This window comes from Sminthopsis crassicaudata, chromosome 4 (assembly GCF_048593235.1).
Source record: "Sminthopsis crassicaudata isolate SCR6 chromosome 4, ASM4859323v1, whole genome shotgun sequence".
Lineage (NCBI taxonomy): Eukaryota > Metazoa > Chordata > Mammalia > Dasyuromorphia > Dasyuridae > Sminthopsis > Sminthopsis crassicaudata.
The window spans coordinates 40,510,044-40,530,145 of NC_133620.1; the positions used below are offsets into that span (position 1 = coordinate 40,510,044).

General features: G+C 37.2%; 3 protein-coding genes across 12 annotated transcripts in view; 1 reads left to right on the forward strand and 2 right to left on the reverse strand.

The window, feature by feature from the left end:
• Positions 1-12,535, reverse strand: part of SPATA1 (spermatogenesis associated 1) — a 71,833-nt gene extending 59,298 nt beyond the window's left edge. For 4 of the 10 annotated variants that reach the window (XM_074266379.1, XM_074266373.1, XM_074266377.1 and 1 more), the window contains exons 1-3: positions 12,422-12,535; positions 3,813-3,985; positions 1,719-1,825 (exon numbers count right to left, since the gene is read on the reverse strand). In XM_074266379.1, coding sequence (XP_074122480.1) covers positions 1,719-1,825; positions 3,813-3,854 — 149 coding nt within the window. In that variant the 5' untranslated portion in view covers positions 3,855-3,985; positions 12,422-12,535. Of the gene's footprint in view, positions 1-1,718; positions 1,826-3,812; positions 3,986-4,492; positions 4,802-11,962; positions 12,303-12,421 lie in introns of those variants that run through there. The other 6 variants (XM_074266375.1, XM_074266369.1, XM_074266371.1 and 3 more) reach the window with 5 other exon arrangements.
• A 71-nt stretch (positions 12,536-12,606) lies between these two features.
• Positions 12,607-16,386, forward strand: GNG5 (G protein subunit gamma 5). The gene is made up of 3 exons (XM_074266382.1): positions 12,607-13,031; positions 14,816-14,969; positions 16,135-16,386. Exons 1-2 carry the CDS (start codon positions 12,951-12,953, stop codon positions 14,939-14,941), a joined length of 207 nt encoding a protein of 68 aa, XP_074122483.1. The 5' UTR covers positions 12,607-12,950; the 3' UTR covers positions 14,942-14,969; positions 16,135-16,386.
• RPF1 (ribosome production factor 1 homolog) overlaps positions 16,182-20,102 on the reverse strand; it is a 30,030-nt gene continuing 26,109 nt past the window's right edge. Inside the window, exons 8-9 of the mRNA XM_074266381.1 lie at positions 17,604-17,730; positions 16,182-17,049 (exon numbers count right to left, since the gene is read on the reverse strand). Coding sequence (XP_074122482.1) covers positions 17,008-17,049; positions 17,604-17,730 — 169 coding nt within the window. The 3' untranslated portion in view covers positions 16,182-17,007. The remainder of the gene's footprint in view (positions 17,050-17,603; positions 17,731-20,102) is intronic.

Consider the following 20,102-nt stretch of genomic DNA (forward strand, 5'->3'; position numbering starts at 1 on the left):
CCAGTTTGGTTAACTACCCCCTTTTTTACTTCATCTGAGACTGTAAGAACAAAAAAGCAGAGTTTTTTTTTGTTATTCAGTTGTTTCAGTCATGCCTGATTCTTTACAACCCCATTATAGTTTTCTTGTCAAAGAAACTATATGGTTTGCCATTTTCTTCTTCAGTTCATTTGACAAATGGGGAAACTGAGAAAAACTAGTCACACAATTAGTGTTTGAGGCCAGATTTAAATCAAATCTTCCTGATTCTTCTCATAGATTGCACCACCTCACTGTCCTATAGCACATCTCAAGCACTATAATCCATCTGTCTAAGATTATCTCCATCCTGATCTATTTTATATTAATGTTTCCTGTATTGTCCTATTTATAATGTTTTGCTTTAATTTGATTCAATTTTGATTCATGATACTATTCTCCTAGATGCTCCTATGATTTTCTCCTCTACTTCATACCTGTAACTCTACCTGGTTTCAATTCCCCAGAAAAATAGATGACCTTCCCAGGATAGGCTATCATTTCTAAACTCATTACCACGCTGCTAACTCAAAATCTTGATTGACAACAGCTCCTTTAGTTTCCTCTCCCCTCCCTTTGGAGGACAGGAGGATGGAACACCATACTGCTCCCAGTACCTTCCTTTCTAGTGACCAGAAACTAGATTCTCAGCTCCCCATACTTTGTATCTGCTGTTCTGACAGGTTTCAACTCCACAAAAGAAGATAAGCTCTGGTCTCTCCCAATCCCTTTCCTGCCTGTTTTAGCACCCCTTCCCACAAAGATTATAAACTCCTCGAGGGGAGACAATATCTTTCCCTTTATCAATTGTATCCCCAGGACTTCCTTAATCCAGTGCCTGACACATAGTTGGTGCTTAATAAATGATCATTGGACTGGATTGGACTTCAGCACTACCTATTCCTTGATCATTGCTATATTCAGTAACCACAGATCTAATTTAATTTAGAACTATGATTCATAGAATTTCCTTGCTGACCCAAAGTTCCAGTAGCTACCCCAGGTCTAATACCAACTACAGTGCTCAACTACTCTTCTTCATCCTGCCTCAGGGTAAAGAACTCATCTCTAGTTGGGACAAAGAGAGACAAAAGGAAACTCAGTAGGGCCTAATGTAGTGCCAGAGGTAAACTTCACTTGCCATTATTGTGTTAAGAGTTGCAGTCTCCTCAAATTAGCTGGATTCTATCTATCTGTTAAGTGTAGCACACTTCCCAATAAAATGGAGTATTCTGAAAGCAAGGGGCTATTTGTTTTTGGTTTATTTGCTTTCTATCTTTAGTGCCTAGCACCTAACAAATAATTAATAAATTAATATTTAAAGAATTGAAAAATTTTAATGGCTGATTAATGTTTGTAGCTCATCAAATGTTCTTAGATGATTAATCTCTTAAATGTTTAACCACAGCAGCCCATCAAAGAGAAATGTATACTCTGGGTTGTAGCACTATGCCAAGAGCAATACCACTTCCTATGGTACATACCATGCATTTAAGCCTGGGACTGAGTGGAGTCCATAGCAGGAGGTGACCCACTCCCATTCTTATCTGAAGGAAATTTTAGGAAAGAAAGGGAAAGGCAAGAAATTTTTAGGAAAAGAAAAAGGAAAGGGAAAGGGAAAAGGGGAAGGAAGAGGTGAAGGGGAAGGATAACGAATCACTTCACTGAATATATTTCTATATGACTTTCAAAATACTTGCCTTATAAAGCCAGCTGAAATAAATTTACTGACTACTTCTATTGAAATGGTATTTAGCTTATAGTTCCATGATCCTTCAGGGACATAAAAAACATGAAGTTCCACCAACTGAATAAATAGAGAAGAGTTTATCAGATAAAGATATTTTAAGCAATGAAATAACACTTGAAATTATATCAAAATAAAATAAGTATCTAAAGAATTGAGATTTTAATCAAAAGATCTGATATAAATATGTAATTTTCCAAACATCCATCCCTTGAGCTAAAAGGAAACAAAAAATGGGGAACTTTTTAAAAGCATACTTCACATTGTAAAGGGATTTTAACTGCATACAGTAAAGAAAATTTCCAGTTCTCAAATGGTGCATACGATAAAGATTCTTTAAGTTTTTTGCTTCAAAAGTTGGACCTTATTTATTCAAATTAACAATGTTACAAATAGTGGCTTACATATCTACACAAAACAATGAATTTAACCCAAACAATACTTGAACTACTACTATACTTTGGCTATGTTATGGATTGAAAAATCTCTTAGAATAGGGGTAGTTAAGACTGGATTTGTGGACTCTCAAAGGATGCATAGATTTCAGAGGGCCTATAAATTTAAAATACTATATTGATAAGTGTATTTTAATGTAATCCAGTTTCCAAGTATTTCCTTTTATGCATTTAGAAACATTATTCTGAGAAGTTCATAGGCTCAACCAGAGGCTCTATCAGATTACCCAGGAGGTCCAGTACCAAAAAAAAAGGTGAAAAATGCCTGCCCTAGAAGGCTGAGTTGAACTAGAAGTTAAGCAATACTTATGACATTGTTTCTATGGGAAAATAGATTTCTGAACTGAAACCACTGATAAATGTTCCTTCTTTACCTTTAATCACTCAAGAAGAAAAGAAAATTAATATTTTCATAAACCTATGTCATCCTTGATTTTGAATATGTGGAAAAGAGTACACAAGAAAAGGGATGAGAGTACCTTAGGGAAAAGGTCATATAGGAAAAGGGTCTCAAAAGTAACTTAAATGGAAATTCTTGCTCTCTAGGGCACGAGAGAGCCCATTTATATTCCCAGGACTGCTAGTGAGGGTGTTTAAAAGTTAGGTGGCCCAGAAAAGGAACACTGGGAAATGAGTGTTAACTGAGAGCATTGTGGGTTTTTTTTTTGTTTGTTTTGTTTTGTTTTGTTTCTCTTCCCAGATTATTTTTACCTTGCGAATACATCCTTCCTTTGCAACAACAATAACAACAAAATGCGGTTCTGCACATACATATTGTACCTAGGATATACTATAAGATATTTAACATGTATGGGAATGCCTGCCATCTAGGGAAGGGAGTGGAGGGAAGGAGGGGAAAATTTGGAACAGAAGGGAGTACAAGGGGTAATGTTGTAAAAAAAAAAAAAATACCTATGCATATGTACTGTCAAAGAAAATGTTATAATTATAAAAATTAATTAAAAAAATAAAGAAAAAAAAAGTTAGGTGGTGCTTCTTCATATTGCCACTTATACAGGTATTTCTCTAGGTGTTCTGTTATGACATGTTATATAGATTTTGCTATGATATACTACATGATTATATATAGTATGTTATTCTGTGAATAGACAGAATATTAAAATTATTACAAATAATAATAATTCTTTTAAAAAGGCAAATCTAATAAGATTGCCATATGCAACAGTGAAATAATTTTTTAAATTACCAAAAATTTTTCCTGAATGCTAAAACTTTTTAAAACCTTATATTTAATATTTTTCTAACAGCATTTCTTAACATTGTCCCTGAGATAAAACCATACAAATGAAATAAGTATACATATATACTATTTCTAAATAAAATAAATTGCTTTAATACTTTTGATGATATACTGTGGCCAAATTCAAAATAAGTATTTGCATATTATTTATAATGTGTTGTAAAAACAAATGCATAACCACTACAAAAAAATCAGTTATCCATATATCTTTGTGTTTCAGAAAGAAGCTAATATAGACTATATACAATTTGTATAAATGTTTCATAAACAATGATTTTTTAAAATATTGAAAGCAAGTTAAAAGGCTTTTCATATAAAAAGAATTTTTTACCTCTGATGAAGAAGGTCGACTTGGATTGAATGAGGTAGTCATTGATGCCTGAGTAAAGTAATAATTACTTATGATTGTTTCTTGTAGCTCTTCTTTTTCATTTAAGCATTACTTAATGATAGGGGTCATAATATAGATCCTCATTTTTTGTCTTCAAGTCATGTAAATGCCAGCTAAAAAGGAAAAAAAAATATATATATATAAGAAAATGATAAATTATAAAATGATTTTTTAAATGTAAGAAATGATAAATAAAAAGAATACAGAAAAGCAGGAAAGGCTTATCTGTACTGATACAAAGTAAGTGTAGCCAAGAAAATCATATACACAATAACTATAATGTAAATGTTTCCAACTCCCACAAAACAATTAAAAAATGAGTGTTGCAAAATTAAAAAGAATAAGTTTGATACCAAAGAAGAGGTATAAGAAGACACCCATACCCCATTCTTTTACAAAGGCTAGAGGAGAGGCCGATTAGTTGGGAAGCAGGCATATAATGTCATTTTCCCCCAATATATTGTCCAGTGTTGCTGATTTTTCTTTTTTTTCTTTCTTTTAAGAAATTATTTTCTTATGGGATGGCTCTTTGGAACAGCAAAGTGGGAAAAATACTGAAGGGAATTTAAACAAAAGATATTACTAAAACTTTAGAATGTAGAAAAATAAATGATAAGTACCTAGTGAGTAGAGCTGTCAATTCCTGTGGAGAGAATACATGTTCTTTATAACTATCACCAAATGATCTAATAAAAATTTTTATTAGGGTATGATCAAGAATTGATTTAGAGAAAGTAGTGAATCAATTTAACTCTCCCATGTTCACCTCCCGGCAACCATAAAATATCACCCCAAGAGAGGTCTTGGAACAGCAGGATCATTAAGGAGACAGGTTCACACAATCTTTTAGTCCAGGAAACTCATAAGATCAGCAAGAATGATTCATCTCACTGGGGCAAAGTAGGGAGCAGGGGAGGAAAAGGGGAATGCAGTCCAGGACAGGACAGGAAGCTCTGAAGGCAGCACCACCTAAACTTCATCTAAATAAACCAGCAGGAGATTTTGAGCCCCATTATGATGGAGTGAGTGAAAGCCAACACACATCAGGACTAGCCTTTGCTACCAGCTTATCCCCTTAGAACAGCACCAGAGAGGAGGCAACATCAGTACAGCAACAGCAGCTAGGACCTGCAGCCACTGGTGAAAGAAGTTTTCCACCCTGGGAGTACAGCTAAATTTAAAATGGAAAAGGCCAAAAATTAGATAAGCAAAAAAAGAATCTGATTGTTGAAAATTACAGTAACAGGGAAGACCAACATGCTAAAGGATAGGTCAATTTTCTGAGAGCCTCCACAACTATGGATCATAGCATCTGAAGGAGTTGCAGGGCAGCCTTTGCTGACATAGGTCTTGGGAACTGGGAATAAGATAAATTGCAGGCAGAGGGAAGAGGAGAGAGGTCAGACAACAATCAGAGAGGTCAGAGAACAGCCACTGTCTCTCAATCTCCTTGTATCATCCTCTCACAAGAAGAAATCCACTCTGCAGGTCTGGGTTGGATCTCCAGCAGCCACTGTCAGGTAGCTCCCATGTATTCCAACAAATGGTGCCCGAACACCAATATACAAACTCGGAAGAGGACAACCATGTCAAAACACCTAAGGATAAAACCCCCAAAGAAAAATGGAAAGTGGTCTTAGACTAGAAAGAATTCATGAAAGATCTCAAAAAGGAACTTTAAAATCATTTTTTGAAAGAAAGAAAAATTGGGGGAAAATTAGTTATACAAGAGAATCATGAAAAAAGTCAATAGCTTAGAAAAATGCTTAAAGAGTAGAATTGACCAAATGGAAAAAGAGATTCAAAAACCCACTGAAGAAAACAACTCCTTAAAGAGTACAACTGGCCAAATGGAAATGAAAATGCAAAAGTTCATTGAGGAAAACAATATCTTAAAAGTTAGAATTTGGCAAGTGGAAACTAATGATTCTATGAAACATAAAAATCAAACAAATTCAAAAGAATGAAAAAATGGGAGAAAATATAAAATGCCTCATAGGAAGAACAATTGACCTGGAAACTAGATTCAGCAGAAACAGTATCAAAATCATTTGACTACCTGATAGCCATAATCAAAAGGAAGAACTGAATAGTATCTTGCAAGAAATTATTAAGGAAAAGTGTCCTGATAACCTGGAACCAGAGGGTAAAATAAGCATTGAAAGAATCCGCCAATCTCTTCAGATTTCCCCCCCCAAAAAAAAAAAAACAAACAAAAAAAAACTTCAAGGAACATTTCAGAGCTACCAGGTCAAAAAAACAACAACTAACCTATAAGTGGCCAGAAAGAAATAATTCAAATATCGAAGAGTCACAATCAAGATTACACAGGACTTGGTAGCTGCAACATTATATAACCATAGGTCCTGCTTGGAAGGCAAAAAAGCTAAGACTACCAAGAATTACTTACTCAGCAAAATTAAGCATAATCTATCAAGGGGTGATGGAAATGGTCATCTAATAAAATGGAAAGTTTTTAAGACTAGAACTAAAGCAAAATTTTGACTTCCAATATCAAGACACAAGAGAAACAAACGGGGAAAAAGTGAAAAGAAAATATAAGGGATTCAATGCAGCTGAATTGTTTACATCCTTATATAGGAAGACTGTACTTGTAATTCTTTTTTAAAAAATTATATCACTAATAGTATAACTAGAAGAATTATACATAAGATGGCACTGTGCTGGCTCTAAGGTAAATTTGAGGGAATGATATAAATGACATAAAAATAATTAAGGGATTCTGGGTGTAGAAGGGAGAGGTAAAATGATATAATTTATTTCATATGAAGACGTGTTAAAGACCTGTTACACTGGAGGGAAAGATGGGAGGAAGGGTGATCTCTTGAACCTTACTTTGATGAGTACTGGCTCAAAAGGGAATAATATTCATAATTTGTTGAATATGGGAATCTATCTTACCCAAAAGGGAGGTAGGAGAGGAGGAAATTAAGTGAAGTAGAGGAAGTGAAGTCTGATAGGATGGCAGACAGGAAAGTTACAGGCAGAAACAAAACACTTGCAGAAAAAGTTCAAATAGAATAGGATGGAGGGAAATACACAGGTAGTAAATCATTACTATGAATGTAAATGGAATGAACTCTTTCATATAATGGAAGCAAACAGCAAAAGCAAAAACCAGAATCCTACAATTTGTTGTTTAAAGGAACATACTTGAAGCAGAATGAAAGTAAGGAGCTGGATAAGAATCTATTATGCTTCATCTTAGGTTAAAAAAAAAAAAAAAGCAGGGGTAGCGATACTGATCTCAAAGTAAAAGCAAAACCAGATCTAATTAAAAGAGATAAGAAAGGAAACTACATTTTGCTAAAAGGTACCATAAGCAATGAAGCATTGTGAATTTTATATATATATATATACCATATATATGTGTACATACATATATATATACATACATATACATATATATACACATACATATATATACATATATATACATATATATACATACATACACACACACATATATATATATATATATATATATATCTCATACATAATGGTACTAAATGATAGAACATCCAAATTCTTCTTCTTCTTTTGCTGAGGCAATTGGGGTTAAGTGACTTGCTCAGTATTTCACAGTCAGTAATAAGTGTCTGAGGCCAGATTTGAACTCAGGTCCTCCCAACTTCAGGGCTGGTGTTCTATATACACCAAGTAGTTAGATGCCCCTACCAACTTCAGGGCTGGTGCTCTATCTACACTAAGTAGATAGATGTTCCTACCATCCAAATTCTTAAAGAAGAACTTAAGCGAGTTACAGGAAGAAATACATTATACTAGTGGGGGATTTCAGTTTCACCCTCTCGGAACATGATAAATCCAATAAAAAAATAGACAAGAAAGAAACTAAGGACGTAAATAGAATATTAGAATACCAGAATCAAATTAGAACTAGAAATAGTCAACCTACCAGATCTTTAAGGAGGGGAAGAATTCATGACCAAACAAAAGACAGAGAACATTACAAAATGCAAGAATATATTAAATTTAAAAGCTTTTGCACAAATAAAAACCAATGCAACCAAAATTAGAAGCAGAAAGCTAGAAAAAAATTATTATAAGAAATGTCTCTGAGAAAGGCCTCATTTCTCAAATATGCAGAGAACTGAGTCAAATTTATAAGATTGTATGCCTCCCCAAATTATAAATGGCTAAATTATATGGCAGTTTTCAGATGAAGAAATCAAAATTATCTATAAGTTCATGAAAAAGTGCTCTAAAGAACTTCTGATTAGAGAAATGCAAATTAAACAATGCTGAGATACTGCTTCACACCTATTAGAGTGGCTAATGTGACAAAAAAAAAGTGATAAATGTTGTCGAGGATATAGGGTATCTGTAGAGTAATGTACTTTTGATGGAGTTGTGAACTGATCCAACCATTCTGGAGACCAATTTGGAACTATGTTACCCAAACTATGCATATCCTTTGATCCAGCAAAACTACTACTAGGTCTGGATCCCAAAGAGGGTACAAAAAAGGGAAAAGGAAATACAAAAATATTTATAGCAGCCTTTTCCATGGTAGCAAAATATTAGAAATTGAGGAGATGCCCATTAATTGGGGAATAGCTAAACAAGCTGTGATATATGAATGTAATATAATATTATTATGCAATAAGAAATTATGAACAGGCAGGTTTTAAAAAAAGAAAAAAAAAAACCTGGGAAGACTCATACAAACTGATGCAAAGTGAAATAAATAGAACCAGGGAAACATTATATACACAGTTATCAGCAACATTGTGTGATGAATTAACTATGAATGACTCAGCTCTTTTCAGTAACACAATGATTCAAGTAAGTACAAAGGACTTAAGAAGAAAAATGCTATACACATGCAGATAAACAACTGATGGGGCTCTGAATGTAGATTGAAGCATATTTTTTTCACTTTATTCTTTCTCATGGCTTTTTTTTTTAATCTATTTTTTCCTTTTACTATTGTGATAAACTGGAATGTTTTACATGATAACACATGTACAAACTACATCAAATTGCCTATCATCTTTGAAAGAGGGGAGGAAAAAGAGGAATAAAAATTAGTAACCCCAAATCTTGCAAAAATGAATGTAAAAAAATTTCTTGATATGTAACTGGGAAAAAATACTATTTAAAAATAAAAGAATTTATTTACTATCAGAGCAATTCATTTCCTGTGATTTTCATCAATCAGATGAAAATGTATTATATTTTACTGAAAATAAATTTTGGTAGTAGAACTGATAACTATCTGGAATGATAATATCAGAATCCCAACACATAGATTTCTCTCCAGACACAGATTCCTTTACATCTACAAAGAACAGTGAATGTTTCATATGAACTTAACAATCCTGAATTCTGTCAGGACATAACATCCTCATTAATTTATATTTAAAGCCAAGTAATAGATTTGTCATCCATGAAGGGAGTTACCAAGGAGAACTAAGGCAATTTCTTACGATGATAAAAGAATCATATGGATGATTCTAAGAAGTTCTATTATATACTTTAAACTGCTTATTGCTACATTAGAAAAATTATTTAAGTTCCACATAACTTAGTAGTGCTAAACTCTGAAGAAGATATAACTTTAAGAATCCATTTTAAGGATTGTAGTGATTGTTTCACTTCTTGGGAAATTATACAAACTCCAGAACTTGTCTAGTTAGATATGATATATATTATTGTATAAATCAAATGAAATCATCTTTTGTTTAAGTTTAAAATGCAATCATTTGAAAATGACAAACACTGGAGAAAGTACAGGAAAATAAGTGCAAAACTATAAAAGTCAACCACTTTGGAAGACTTGAAAAAACTGACCAACATAATGACTTTGACAACCCTGATATAAACCAAGAGTACATGCATTTGTTTCAAGAATGGGCCACATAATCAGAAATGTGTGTGTGTATGCGTGTGTGTATACTGAACTATGTGAACTTAGATTTTAGGAGTTTTATGAAAGGATACACTTTCCCAAAGTTGGATAAACCAAAATATTGTCCAGAGTTTGACCACTTAGAAAGAAATTTTAGCTGGTTAAATGTGCTAACTAATTTCTAGAATAAACATTTCAGACCACATGTTAATCCAACTTGTCTCATTTTGCAGATGAAACTGACAACCACATGTGTGAAATGACCTGCTGTGGCATACATTGTGAGTTTATGACATAGTCAAGATCAGAACCCAAGTTATCAGCTTCCCAAATCCAGAGTTCTATTCCACTTCATGACTTCTTCCATTTTAGTAATTTAAATATAAATGATCAAAACTATTCAAAGGGAAGAAAAAAGTCAACAAAAAAGGTAATTAGTGGAAAAACATAACACAAATTGCCCTTCCCTCCACAAACACATTAAAAGAACAATAAAACAACAGAATAGGAGATCAAGGTAGGTATCTCATTTTGTGGAAATCCTAAAAGAAAAGGATTCAAGTGCTAGGAGTTAGACATCACATCTGGGAGGAGAAAATATGGTTAATTATTCCCTAAAGCTATTACAATAGTTACAGGAAATATTTATAATTTTTCTAGTCATTGTTGGGGTTTTAAAAGTGGGGAAAATGAATATTACATTTTATAAAGTAGGACAATAAGAAAGCCAGGGATATCATGTCACCCAAAAGTGTAAGAAACTGGGGATGTTTGGCTTAGAGAAGAGAAGATTTAAGCTATGTATAGCACTTGTTTTCAAACTTCTGAAAGGCTGTCCTGGGGAAAAGGGATTAGATTTGTTTGACCAAATAGTATAGAACAGAGAGATCCAGGTGGAACTTGCAAATTGTCAAATTTAGGCCTAATGTAAAAAAAGCACACTAACATTCAGTGTTTTCCAAAAGTGGAATGGCAGCCCTTGGAGAGAGAATGGGATGCTCAACTTGGAAATCTCCAAACAGGCTGGATTATCCCCTTTTTAAATGGACAGTTGATGGTCAGCTTGACTTAGATACTTTGGGTCCCTTCCAATTCTGATATCTGGAAAGTGGTGGGGAGGGAAGAGGGTAGAAACCACAGAGGCTGGACAGTGGAGTACAGTGCCTAAACTAACATGGGCCTTAGAAAACCTGACCTTGCCTATAAAATCATGCAAATGAACTTGGACCTCTCTGGTCCTTTTTCCATATTTGAAAAATTAAGGAGATTGGATTAGATGACCTTTAAGATCCTTATGTTCTCTGAAAGTCCTGATCTCTGAAAGCATTGCACATGGCTAAAGTATTGGGTCTGGATTTGAATTTAGTCTCCATCTCTTACTCTCTGGGCCACAGTAGGGCCTTTGTAGTACTGTCCCCAATTCCTGGAATACTTTTTTTTTTTTTTTTTTCCCCTGAGGCTGGGGTTAAGTGACTTGCCCAGAGTCCCAGAGCTAGGAAGTGTTAAGTGTCTGAGACCACATTTGAACTCTGGTCCTGGAATACTCTACTGCCTCATTTTCTACTCTCAGCTTTCATGACTTCATGGCTCAGCTCAAAGCCCAGCTACTTCAACAGGTGTCCTGCCCTCCTCCCCTCTCAAAGTCTCTTTCATATACTCTGTACATGTCTAATGGTTCCTGTGTGAGCTGGACAGAAGGATTCTCCCGATTCTCCCTGTGATCTCCCCAGCTGCTAAATGCACAATACTTGTCACACAGCAGGAGCTTCACAAACACTTTGTTGACAATTTCAATATGGTCTCTGCTATTTACATTCTGGGCTACAGTTTCCTCATATGGAAAATGAGAGGGTAAAAAACCGGATCAGTTGTCAAACACAGCCCACAACATTCCATTAAAATGTAACTGAGTAATATTTAGCAAAATAGAAATACAAGAAAACATAGTTAATGTTGGTATGTGGTTTAAGTCAATAGGCAATTGTAGCGATCCTTACTAACAATTTATCTGAGTAGGATACCCACTGGCCTAGATGACGTGTTAGGTCTCCTGTTCCTGGGGTAGGGGAAGTAAAGGGAAGCAGTGGGGACGCGTTGTTCTCCAGAATCCCCCCTGCTATTTATTCTGGGCCTCAGTATGTTTCTGCGAAAATGTATTAGAAAAGGGTTCTTTGTATAGTAAAAGATGACCACTTACTGAGCTTTGGTTTTCATTATGTCAAAAAATATCAGCGTAATGAGCACTAATTCTCTACGACTCAGTTTCCTCTCGTGTCAGAGTGGTACCAGGATAAAGACTACTCATCCTTGTGCCTCAGTTTCCTTTTATGTCACAGAGGGTACTGGGGTAATGACCACTCATCCCTGTGCCTCAGTTTCCCCTGATGTCACAGAGGGAGGGTATGGGGTAAGGACCACTCCGGGCCGTGCCTCAGTTTCCTCCGCTGTCCGGGTAAGGACGACCTTCGCCCCCCAGGGTAAAAAGGGGGCATCCTGGCCTGGAGACCCCGCAGGTGCCCGAGGCCCCGCCAGTCTGAGGTCGGAGATCCCCCAGTCCGTCCGACGGACGTCCCTCCCCCTCCCTCCGCTTCCCCCGGGCCGATCCCCTGGGGCTGGGGGTCCTGGTCAGTGGGGTCAGGGTCTGCCGGGCTCTTACCGCTCCCCTCCCTCCCGCTCGCTCGCTCTCTCGGAAGGAAGGCGCTAGGGAGGAAGAGGAGGGGGTTAAGGCGTCGAGCCAGCCGCGCACACGCGCGCGCGCTCCCGAGGCGCACCCAGCCCCACCGTCCGCCCGCGGCCCCGCGCACTCGGCGAGGCGCGCGCCGCAGCTCCCGGAGCCCAAGGGACCGGGGCTGGGAGGGGGGGCCTGCCGCAGAGGAGGAAGGGAGGGGTGGAGGAGACTCCGAGAGGGGCGGGAGCGGGTGGAGGGCCAGGCGCATGCGCGCTACGAGGGTGGCGGTACTTGGCGGAGCACCGGAAACTTAGAAACAAAGTTCCGAGTAGCGCCGCCCCCTCCCCCAGCGCCCCCCTTCCCCGCCAGTCCCCCCGCCCGGCGCGCTCACCCTCGGGTACTTATAGGCACCACACGCCCGGCGCTCCGCCAGATCCAGCCAGCCAGGGAGCGAGCGGACCAGTGCCCGACCACCCCGACCACCCATCGCCCACCGCGGACCCCGGCTCCTTTCGCCATGTCCAGCAGCTCCAACGTCGTCGCCATGAGGAAGGTGGTGCAGCAGCTCCGGATCGAGGCCAGCCTCCACCGGGTGAAGGTGAGCCCCCTCCCCAAATAGCCACTGCAGCCCAAACTCCGGGACCTCCTCCCTCCGCAGACTGCAGACCTCGGGGCTCCATCCCTAGCGCCGCAGATTTCAGCCCTCCCCCAGTCCCGGGGCCCTGGGTTTAACAAGTGTCTGGGGCTTTTCCCGAGGTGGGACCCTTCCCCAGACCCCCGACTCCCGGTCATCCCCGGAGCCGAACCCCGGACTTGGGAGTTGGTGGCCGAGGTGACAGCCGGGCGGGGCGGCCGGGGACAAAGGCACTTTGGGGGATTTCTGCCCCCGGTCCAGTCCCCATGTGCCGCCCCGGGCGATGTCCGTTCCCCGTCTTTTCCCGGGACCCGCCCCTTCTGTGCTCCCCCACCCCGATCGGTCCCCCGCCCGAAGGCTGCTCCGCGATCCCGGCACTAAGTGGGCTCCGCGTTGGGACCCTCCTCAGACCGTAAGTTCTTCCTTCTCCTGAGAACAGGAAGAAAAACTTGAGCTACTCTTTCACAGGTTCCACTTTTTTTTTTTTTAAACTACCATTCTTGCTGGAGAAGAAAAATGAAATTAACCCGCCCTGGTGAATTGTTGGCTCTCACAGGGGAAAAAGAGAGAGGGTCAGGGGAGGACTAAGGAGATGAAAGAGGGAATTAATAAAAAATGCAGCCCCCTGGGACGGGAGAGAAAGTCCGCCTGGACGAGGGTAAAAAATGAGTTCCGATGTATGGAGCAGTTTCTAGTTTACAAAACGCTCTTGGTGCTGGCCACGTCCACGCAGGTGAGTGAACGACGTGCCCACCTCTGAGGCTTTGGACTTGTCACCTTGGGCAAAGAATTTACCCTTTCTGGGCCTCAGTTTCCTTGTCTGTAAAATGAGGAGATTGACTCAAGGACCTGTAAAAACTTTTGAATGACACTCTTAGGCAGAAACATTCATTCAAGTCAGTCCACTTGCTATCCTGAGATAATCATTTATCAGCTGCCAAATTAAGCTTAGAGCCCAGATGAAATCCTCATGAATCTGTCTTTGATACCTTTCTTAAACTCTTTTTTTTAGTTAGGAGCACTGTGACATACCAACCATTTCTAACTATTACTTATAATCCAGCATTCTATTATATCAGGTTGCAATATTGCCTGTTTAATCATTTTCATGTTGCTTCAGTTTCATTTCTATAACTGGATTGTATTTCTTTGCTGACTAGCTCTGTTGATAGATACCTTTGTCTCTAGGATAGGACTAGACTGTGGGATCCAGGTGTTAGAATAGTTGGTACTTGATGCAGAATTTCAAGACAATCCAATTTATATACATTATCTTTCACTGCAACCCTGGTGAGGTTGGAAGGCACTTCAGGTATTAGTCTCATTGTCTAGAGGGGAAAAAAAGACTCAGATTATTTGCTAAAGGGTGTTCCCGGATTTGAATCCATTTCTGTGTCTAAAATCGGCTATTTCTTACCTGAGTATGACAGGGTGAGGGGGAGCATTTTTTAATATAACATGGTTTATAGTAACTGTTGAAAATGGCGATTCCAGAATAATTTAAAATTTATCTTGATTAGGCAAGTCATAAAATGGAATTAGGAGGTATCTCAAATAATTTGGCCCAATCTTATGTGAAATGTGTTTTAAAGTGGTGCATATGAAAACAAGTGAAACTCCTGAATATGAAGATGGTGAAAATAGGGATGGTTCAAGGCACTCAAGGTCACAGGAAATAAGAGGAAATAACCTTCCTTAAAACATGTTCATCATCTAACACCACTTTGTTCTTTATTTGTTATAAATAGGTTTCTCAGGCTGCTGCGGACCTGAAACAGTTTTGCCTGCAAAATGCCCAGAATGATCCCCTGTTGACTGGGGTGTCTTCCAGCACTAATCCTTTCCGACCCCAGAAAGTCTGTTCATTCCTGTAGCAAGATGATCTTATGCTACTTGGGAAGGGTAAGTTACCTTAAAAAACAATAAACTATCAGGTTAATTCTTTTGAACAGTTCCATTTTTTGACAGATTCCCCATAGGTGCCTACCTACACCTTTTCCCAATTGGTTCCCAAGCACTCTACTGAGGGTAATGTAATATCAAATTATACTTTTGATTTAACAATGCTCTCTTCTTTAGCTTTCTCAACAATTTAAACTAGCCCAAGAATACCACTACCGATTTTGGTTGTATGTAAATTGTTAGTACATAAAACAAATTTCTGAATTCAGAAACAAATTTTTGAATTTTCTAGAATTAACTTATTTGAATAGTGAGCCATATGATTAGGAAACTAATGATTAGAAGTTAAACAAAAAAGAGCTTAATTAAATTATCTAAAGAAAATGAAATTGCACATTAAAAAACTAAATAATCCTGACAATTCTACATTAGTATTTTATTTTGTGCATACTGAAGTTTAATGACAAAACCTAAGTTTTGTTTTTTTTTTTTTTCTTCTACTCAACCTACAAATATTTAGCTGGAAAGAGTTCAATAGCATTAGTTAGAAGAAAAATAAGCAGCTTTATTCTCTATTTGAATTTTTCTTGTGAAAGGAGTGTTAACAAACAGATCCACCCTTTATAGAAATTTAAAAATCTTCAATGTTCAGGAAGTTGTTTCCTGAAAATACTGTGTTCCAGTTGTACCCTCCCTAATTGGGCTTATACTTTGTAATTTGGGAGTGCACAAACCAAGTATGTAGAAATACTATGTATTCAAAAAGTAACCATCACAACTATGTAAGATGCTGGTGGCACCAGTATAAAGTATTTTTATTTTAATACAAAGGATTACTAGTTACATAGTATGTTATATTTAACATAGTGTTAGAATCCCAGCTTCATTCACAAATCAATGAATAATGGGTATAAAAATAAGTTACTTGGTTCTTAAAATTCTTGGAGGCACTTATCCTTCATACAGATGTCTGGTTATGACTTGTTTTTAAAAAGTTCAGAGGATATATAGCAAAAATAAGAGTAAGAATTAGAATCCATGTCTTCTGACTCAGTACAAATACTCTACTATATCCCCCTTTCTAGGATTGTTTGCTTGTTTTTAGTGTAATAACATATGTTCTTCTTTAATAATAATTGTTTTCCCCTGTAATTTTTTCTTTTAGATCTCCGAATCCTGTCTTCATTTGTGGATCTGTGACGTGATTTGATGTTTTGTGATGTGAATTGTGACTATTCAAAGGAGAGAGAATTCTAAAGCCTGCACAAAAGTTTAATCAATATATGTGTAACAATGTGCCAAGTTAATCATCCAAATTTCAACTTGTGTCAGACTTTCTCATCTACCTCTCCGAATTTTCATTGATTTCTGTTTTGTACACTGGCAAGAATACAATAAAGTATTCAGATGAAAATCACATTTTTGTAGTTCTTTTTAAGTGTTAATGATGGGTTTCAAGGGACCATAGGGGAAAAATAAAATCTCTTAAATAAAGGGGGAAAAGAATCCTATGGTAATAAATCAGGATCAAATGGTTCAATATACATATACATAAACTTGATTCATACAGGATGTCCTTTGAGTTACTTTGGTAGTGGTGAAGTGTTCTGCTGAATTTTTAGGTTCTCTCTTCAGCCCCTATCACACTAACATCATAGAATACTGCAAGACTGCAATCTATCTGATCTTCAATAACTTGGTGTGTGACCAGAGTGGAATTTGAATCTTGGGTCTCTGGACTTCTAGCCTGGTTATCTTTTCAGCCATTCCACAACTATTCCCTTTTCTAGTAGGCAACAAGCTAACAAAGTTATGTTATTCCCAGTTTTCAGTATAAGGTTGAAATTGTTAAAAATGAATATATTAATAAAGAACATACTCCAATACTCATTTATTATTACAACACTGAGCTGATAAATTCAAAGAATAATCAAGGAGAGAGGATCTTCATTAACATGTATATAGCTGAAAAGTGAATGTCTTCTTAAAATTTTAAACATCCCAGCCTGGTGATGTCCAGTCGTGCTTTTTCAAAATTTCATAAATGAAATTTCCTTCTACTTGTGTCCATTTCACGGGGCTAAAAATCCAAACATAAACAAAAAATGCTTTAAGTAAAACACAGGTACAAGTGTGAAAACAGCTTAAAGTTAATAATTAAATATATATATAAAATAACACTAAAGCTAATAAAATCTAAAATATATAAACATGACAAAAGGTTGCATATTATGTAGTATTAATCAAGCCAAGAGTCGAAAGATTTGTTTCCACATTACCTAAAATTAGGTTGAGTCTAAGTCATTAAGTAAGTCTTGTTAAAGCAAAAATTGTTATCCAAAATAATTGTTCCTACTTGATTGTCAAGATGAAACTATTTCAGGTTACTATCTTATACACAATTTTAAACTCAGTATTTCTAAGGATTTTTAAAGGTAACTGGTCATAAAGAGTAAAGTTTAAATTCTATCCTTTCATCCATTCCAATTTGGGCACAAGCACATCAGAGGATTGTGCACATTCTACAATGGACCTCATTCCTAAAATTTAAAGCTCACTGAGAAATAGGATTTCCTTTTTGTTTCATGAATTTAAAACTGACTAACTAGTACTTCAGACTTTTTAAACACACACCTTATGAACCCATTCATATTCTCCATACTTAGAATCAAAGGTTCCTTTTTGAAGAGATCTCAATTTTAAGGTAAAACGTGGTCCAAGTTCTTGAATTCCCACTTTCTTTTCACTCTTAAAAAGGTACCTTGAAAAATAAAAGAAAAATTATTTTTTAAATTTCATCTTTAACTAGAAGCTAACCTAGTCTTCCATTTGACAAAAAAACAGAGTCTAAGTATCTTTGAGATGGATGGCACCTAGTCTTTTAGATGAATCCCTACCTAGATTATGAATCTTCCCTTTTAACATTTGCAATATATAATCATCCAGCTTCCACAAAATATCCTTGTTATAAACAGAAAACTGCTCCCTCATAAGGTAGTACATTTCAATTTCTAAGCAGTCTTAATTGTTTGAAATTTTTCCTTAAAGCTGGCTTTCCATAATTTCTACCCTCTGGACTTGGTCTGTACTGAGGCTGAACAAAGTAAATCAAATCCTTCTACGTTTAATCTGTAACAAGACATTACATTTTCTCTCCACCACAGATAGTTGCATCCTTCTCTGGATTCATTTCTCCCTACTAATGCCACTCTTTAAAAATGGTACTTAGAACCGAAAACAGGATGACTCTAGATGCTATCTGACTAGTGATGAGTACAGTAAGACTATCACTGCCCTCATTCTAGAGATTACTCTTCTATTAATGATAATCAAAATTCTATTTGTTTGGGAGATTGAAGGACTATCAGCATAAGCTATCAACACTTACTGAGCTTAATGAAATAAACTATCTAGTCATCTATCACCGATCTTATATAATTGATTTACTAAACATAAAGGCTAGACTATCTTATTAAATTTAATCTTACTAGATTGAACTCATCACTCCAGTCTTGACAAAATCTTTTTGAATCTTGATTCTCTTAATCAAGAGATTAACCCTTTATTTCTGGCTTTCATATCCTCTAAGTGAATACCACATATGGTGTCCTTCATCTAAGTTTCTGATAAAACTACTGAACTGAATTGAGCCAAGGACAATTTTGAAGAACAACATTAAAGAAGTTCTTGAGTTTCATGTGAATCTATTAAATAATACTATGTCCAGTTGTCTAACTTTTTTTAGTCAATCCTACCCTCTCTAGCTGTGCTCCATCTTGTGTATAAAGATTGAACAAATGGGTTAGTTTGGCTAAGAGTGTTAAAGGGGAGCCTGGAGGTTGTAGCTAGCTTCAGATGGGCTGTAGAAGCCACACAGTAAAGTCCTATTTGATCCTAGAGGCAACTGGGAACTGCTGGAGAAAATGCTGCCTTTCTGAGTGAGGGTCAGCTCTGTAATTTTTGTATATCACTCTGGCAGTTCTCTTCCATCTTTAATCTCTTCCTTATCTACTGGCTCTTTCTCTACTACCTCCAAATATGTTCAAGCCTCTATCCTTAAAAAACCCATCCTTAACTATTTCATTCTCTCAAGCAATTAGCTTAAAATTTTTATTCCTTTCCATAATCAAATTCCTAGAAAAAAACTGCTTACACACATTAGGTGTCTCTACTTCTTCCTCTCGCTCCTTAGACAACCAAGTTTCCAACCTCACCATTCAAATGAAAGTACCATCCCCAGAGTTACCAATGATCTGACTGCCCAAGTTTGATGATTTTTTTTCAACCTTTACTCGTCTTGACCTCAAAGTATTTGACACTGTTGATCACTCTGTCCTCATGGATACTGTCTTCCCTTTGGGTCCTGATCATCCTTCTCAGACCCCTTAGCTGATGAAGTTATTACAGTGGTAGTCCTAGGCCACCCCGGACTCTCCTCTCTCTATATTCTTAATGACCTCACAAATTTCTGCAGATTTAATTATATCTATGCAGATGACTTGCATTACGACTCTGCTAAGCACCATTCCCATATCACCCAAACTGTCCAATCAATACTTAATATCAACACGTGCAAAGAAAGGATTAACTTTCTCCTGATGAACTTTCCCATTTTTGTTATCCTTTCAGTTACTCGGCTTCCTAACTAAAGGCTTTCTCAATTCTTCTCACTTGTCTCATAGAACCAGTCAACTGGCCATTTTCCCTTCCACATTTCCCCATCCACTCTCTTCTCTTTTCTCTTTCATCATATGGACATTCCCTAAGTTCAGGGCCTAATCACCTCTCCTCCTAACTAATCTTCCTTCTAAATCTGCTTTCACACTGCCTAAAACACAGGTCTGACTGCAGACAAGGAGTTCTCAGCTCCAGAAACACCAGTAGTTCCTTCTGTCCTCTATGACTTTATTAAACTCCTATTCAGCACTGAAAGTCCTTTACAACTGGGGGCAGCCTACCTCTTCAGCCCTTTGCTCCTTCTACAATCCAATTAAAACTTGCTGCTCCTCACCTAGGTCTGGAATGTACTCCCTCCTCCTCATCCTTTTCTAGCTTCCTTCAAGGTCACCCCAGCACTATTTAATAGATTTTTTTTTCCCGTTCCCTTCTCCATACCTTCATTCTTAGTGCCTC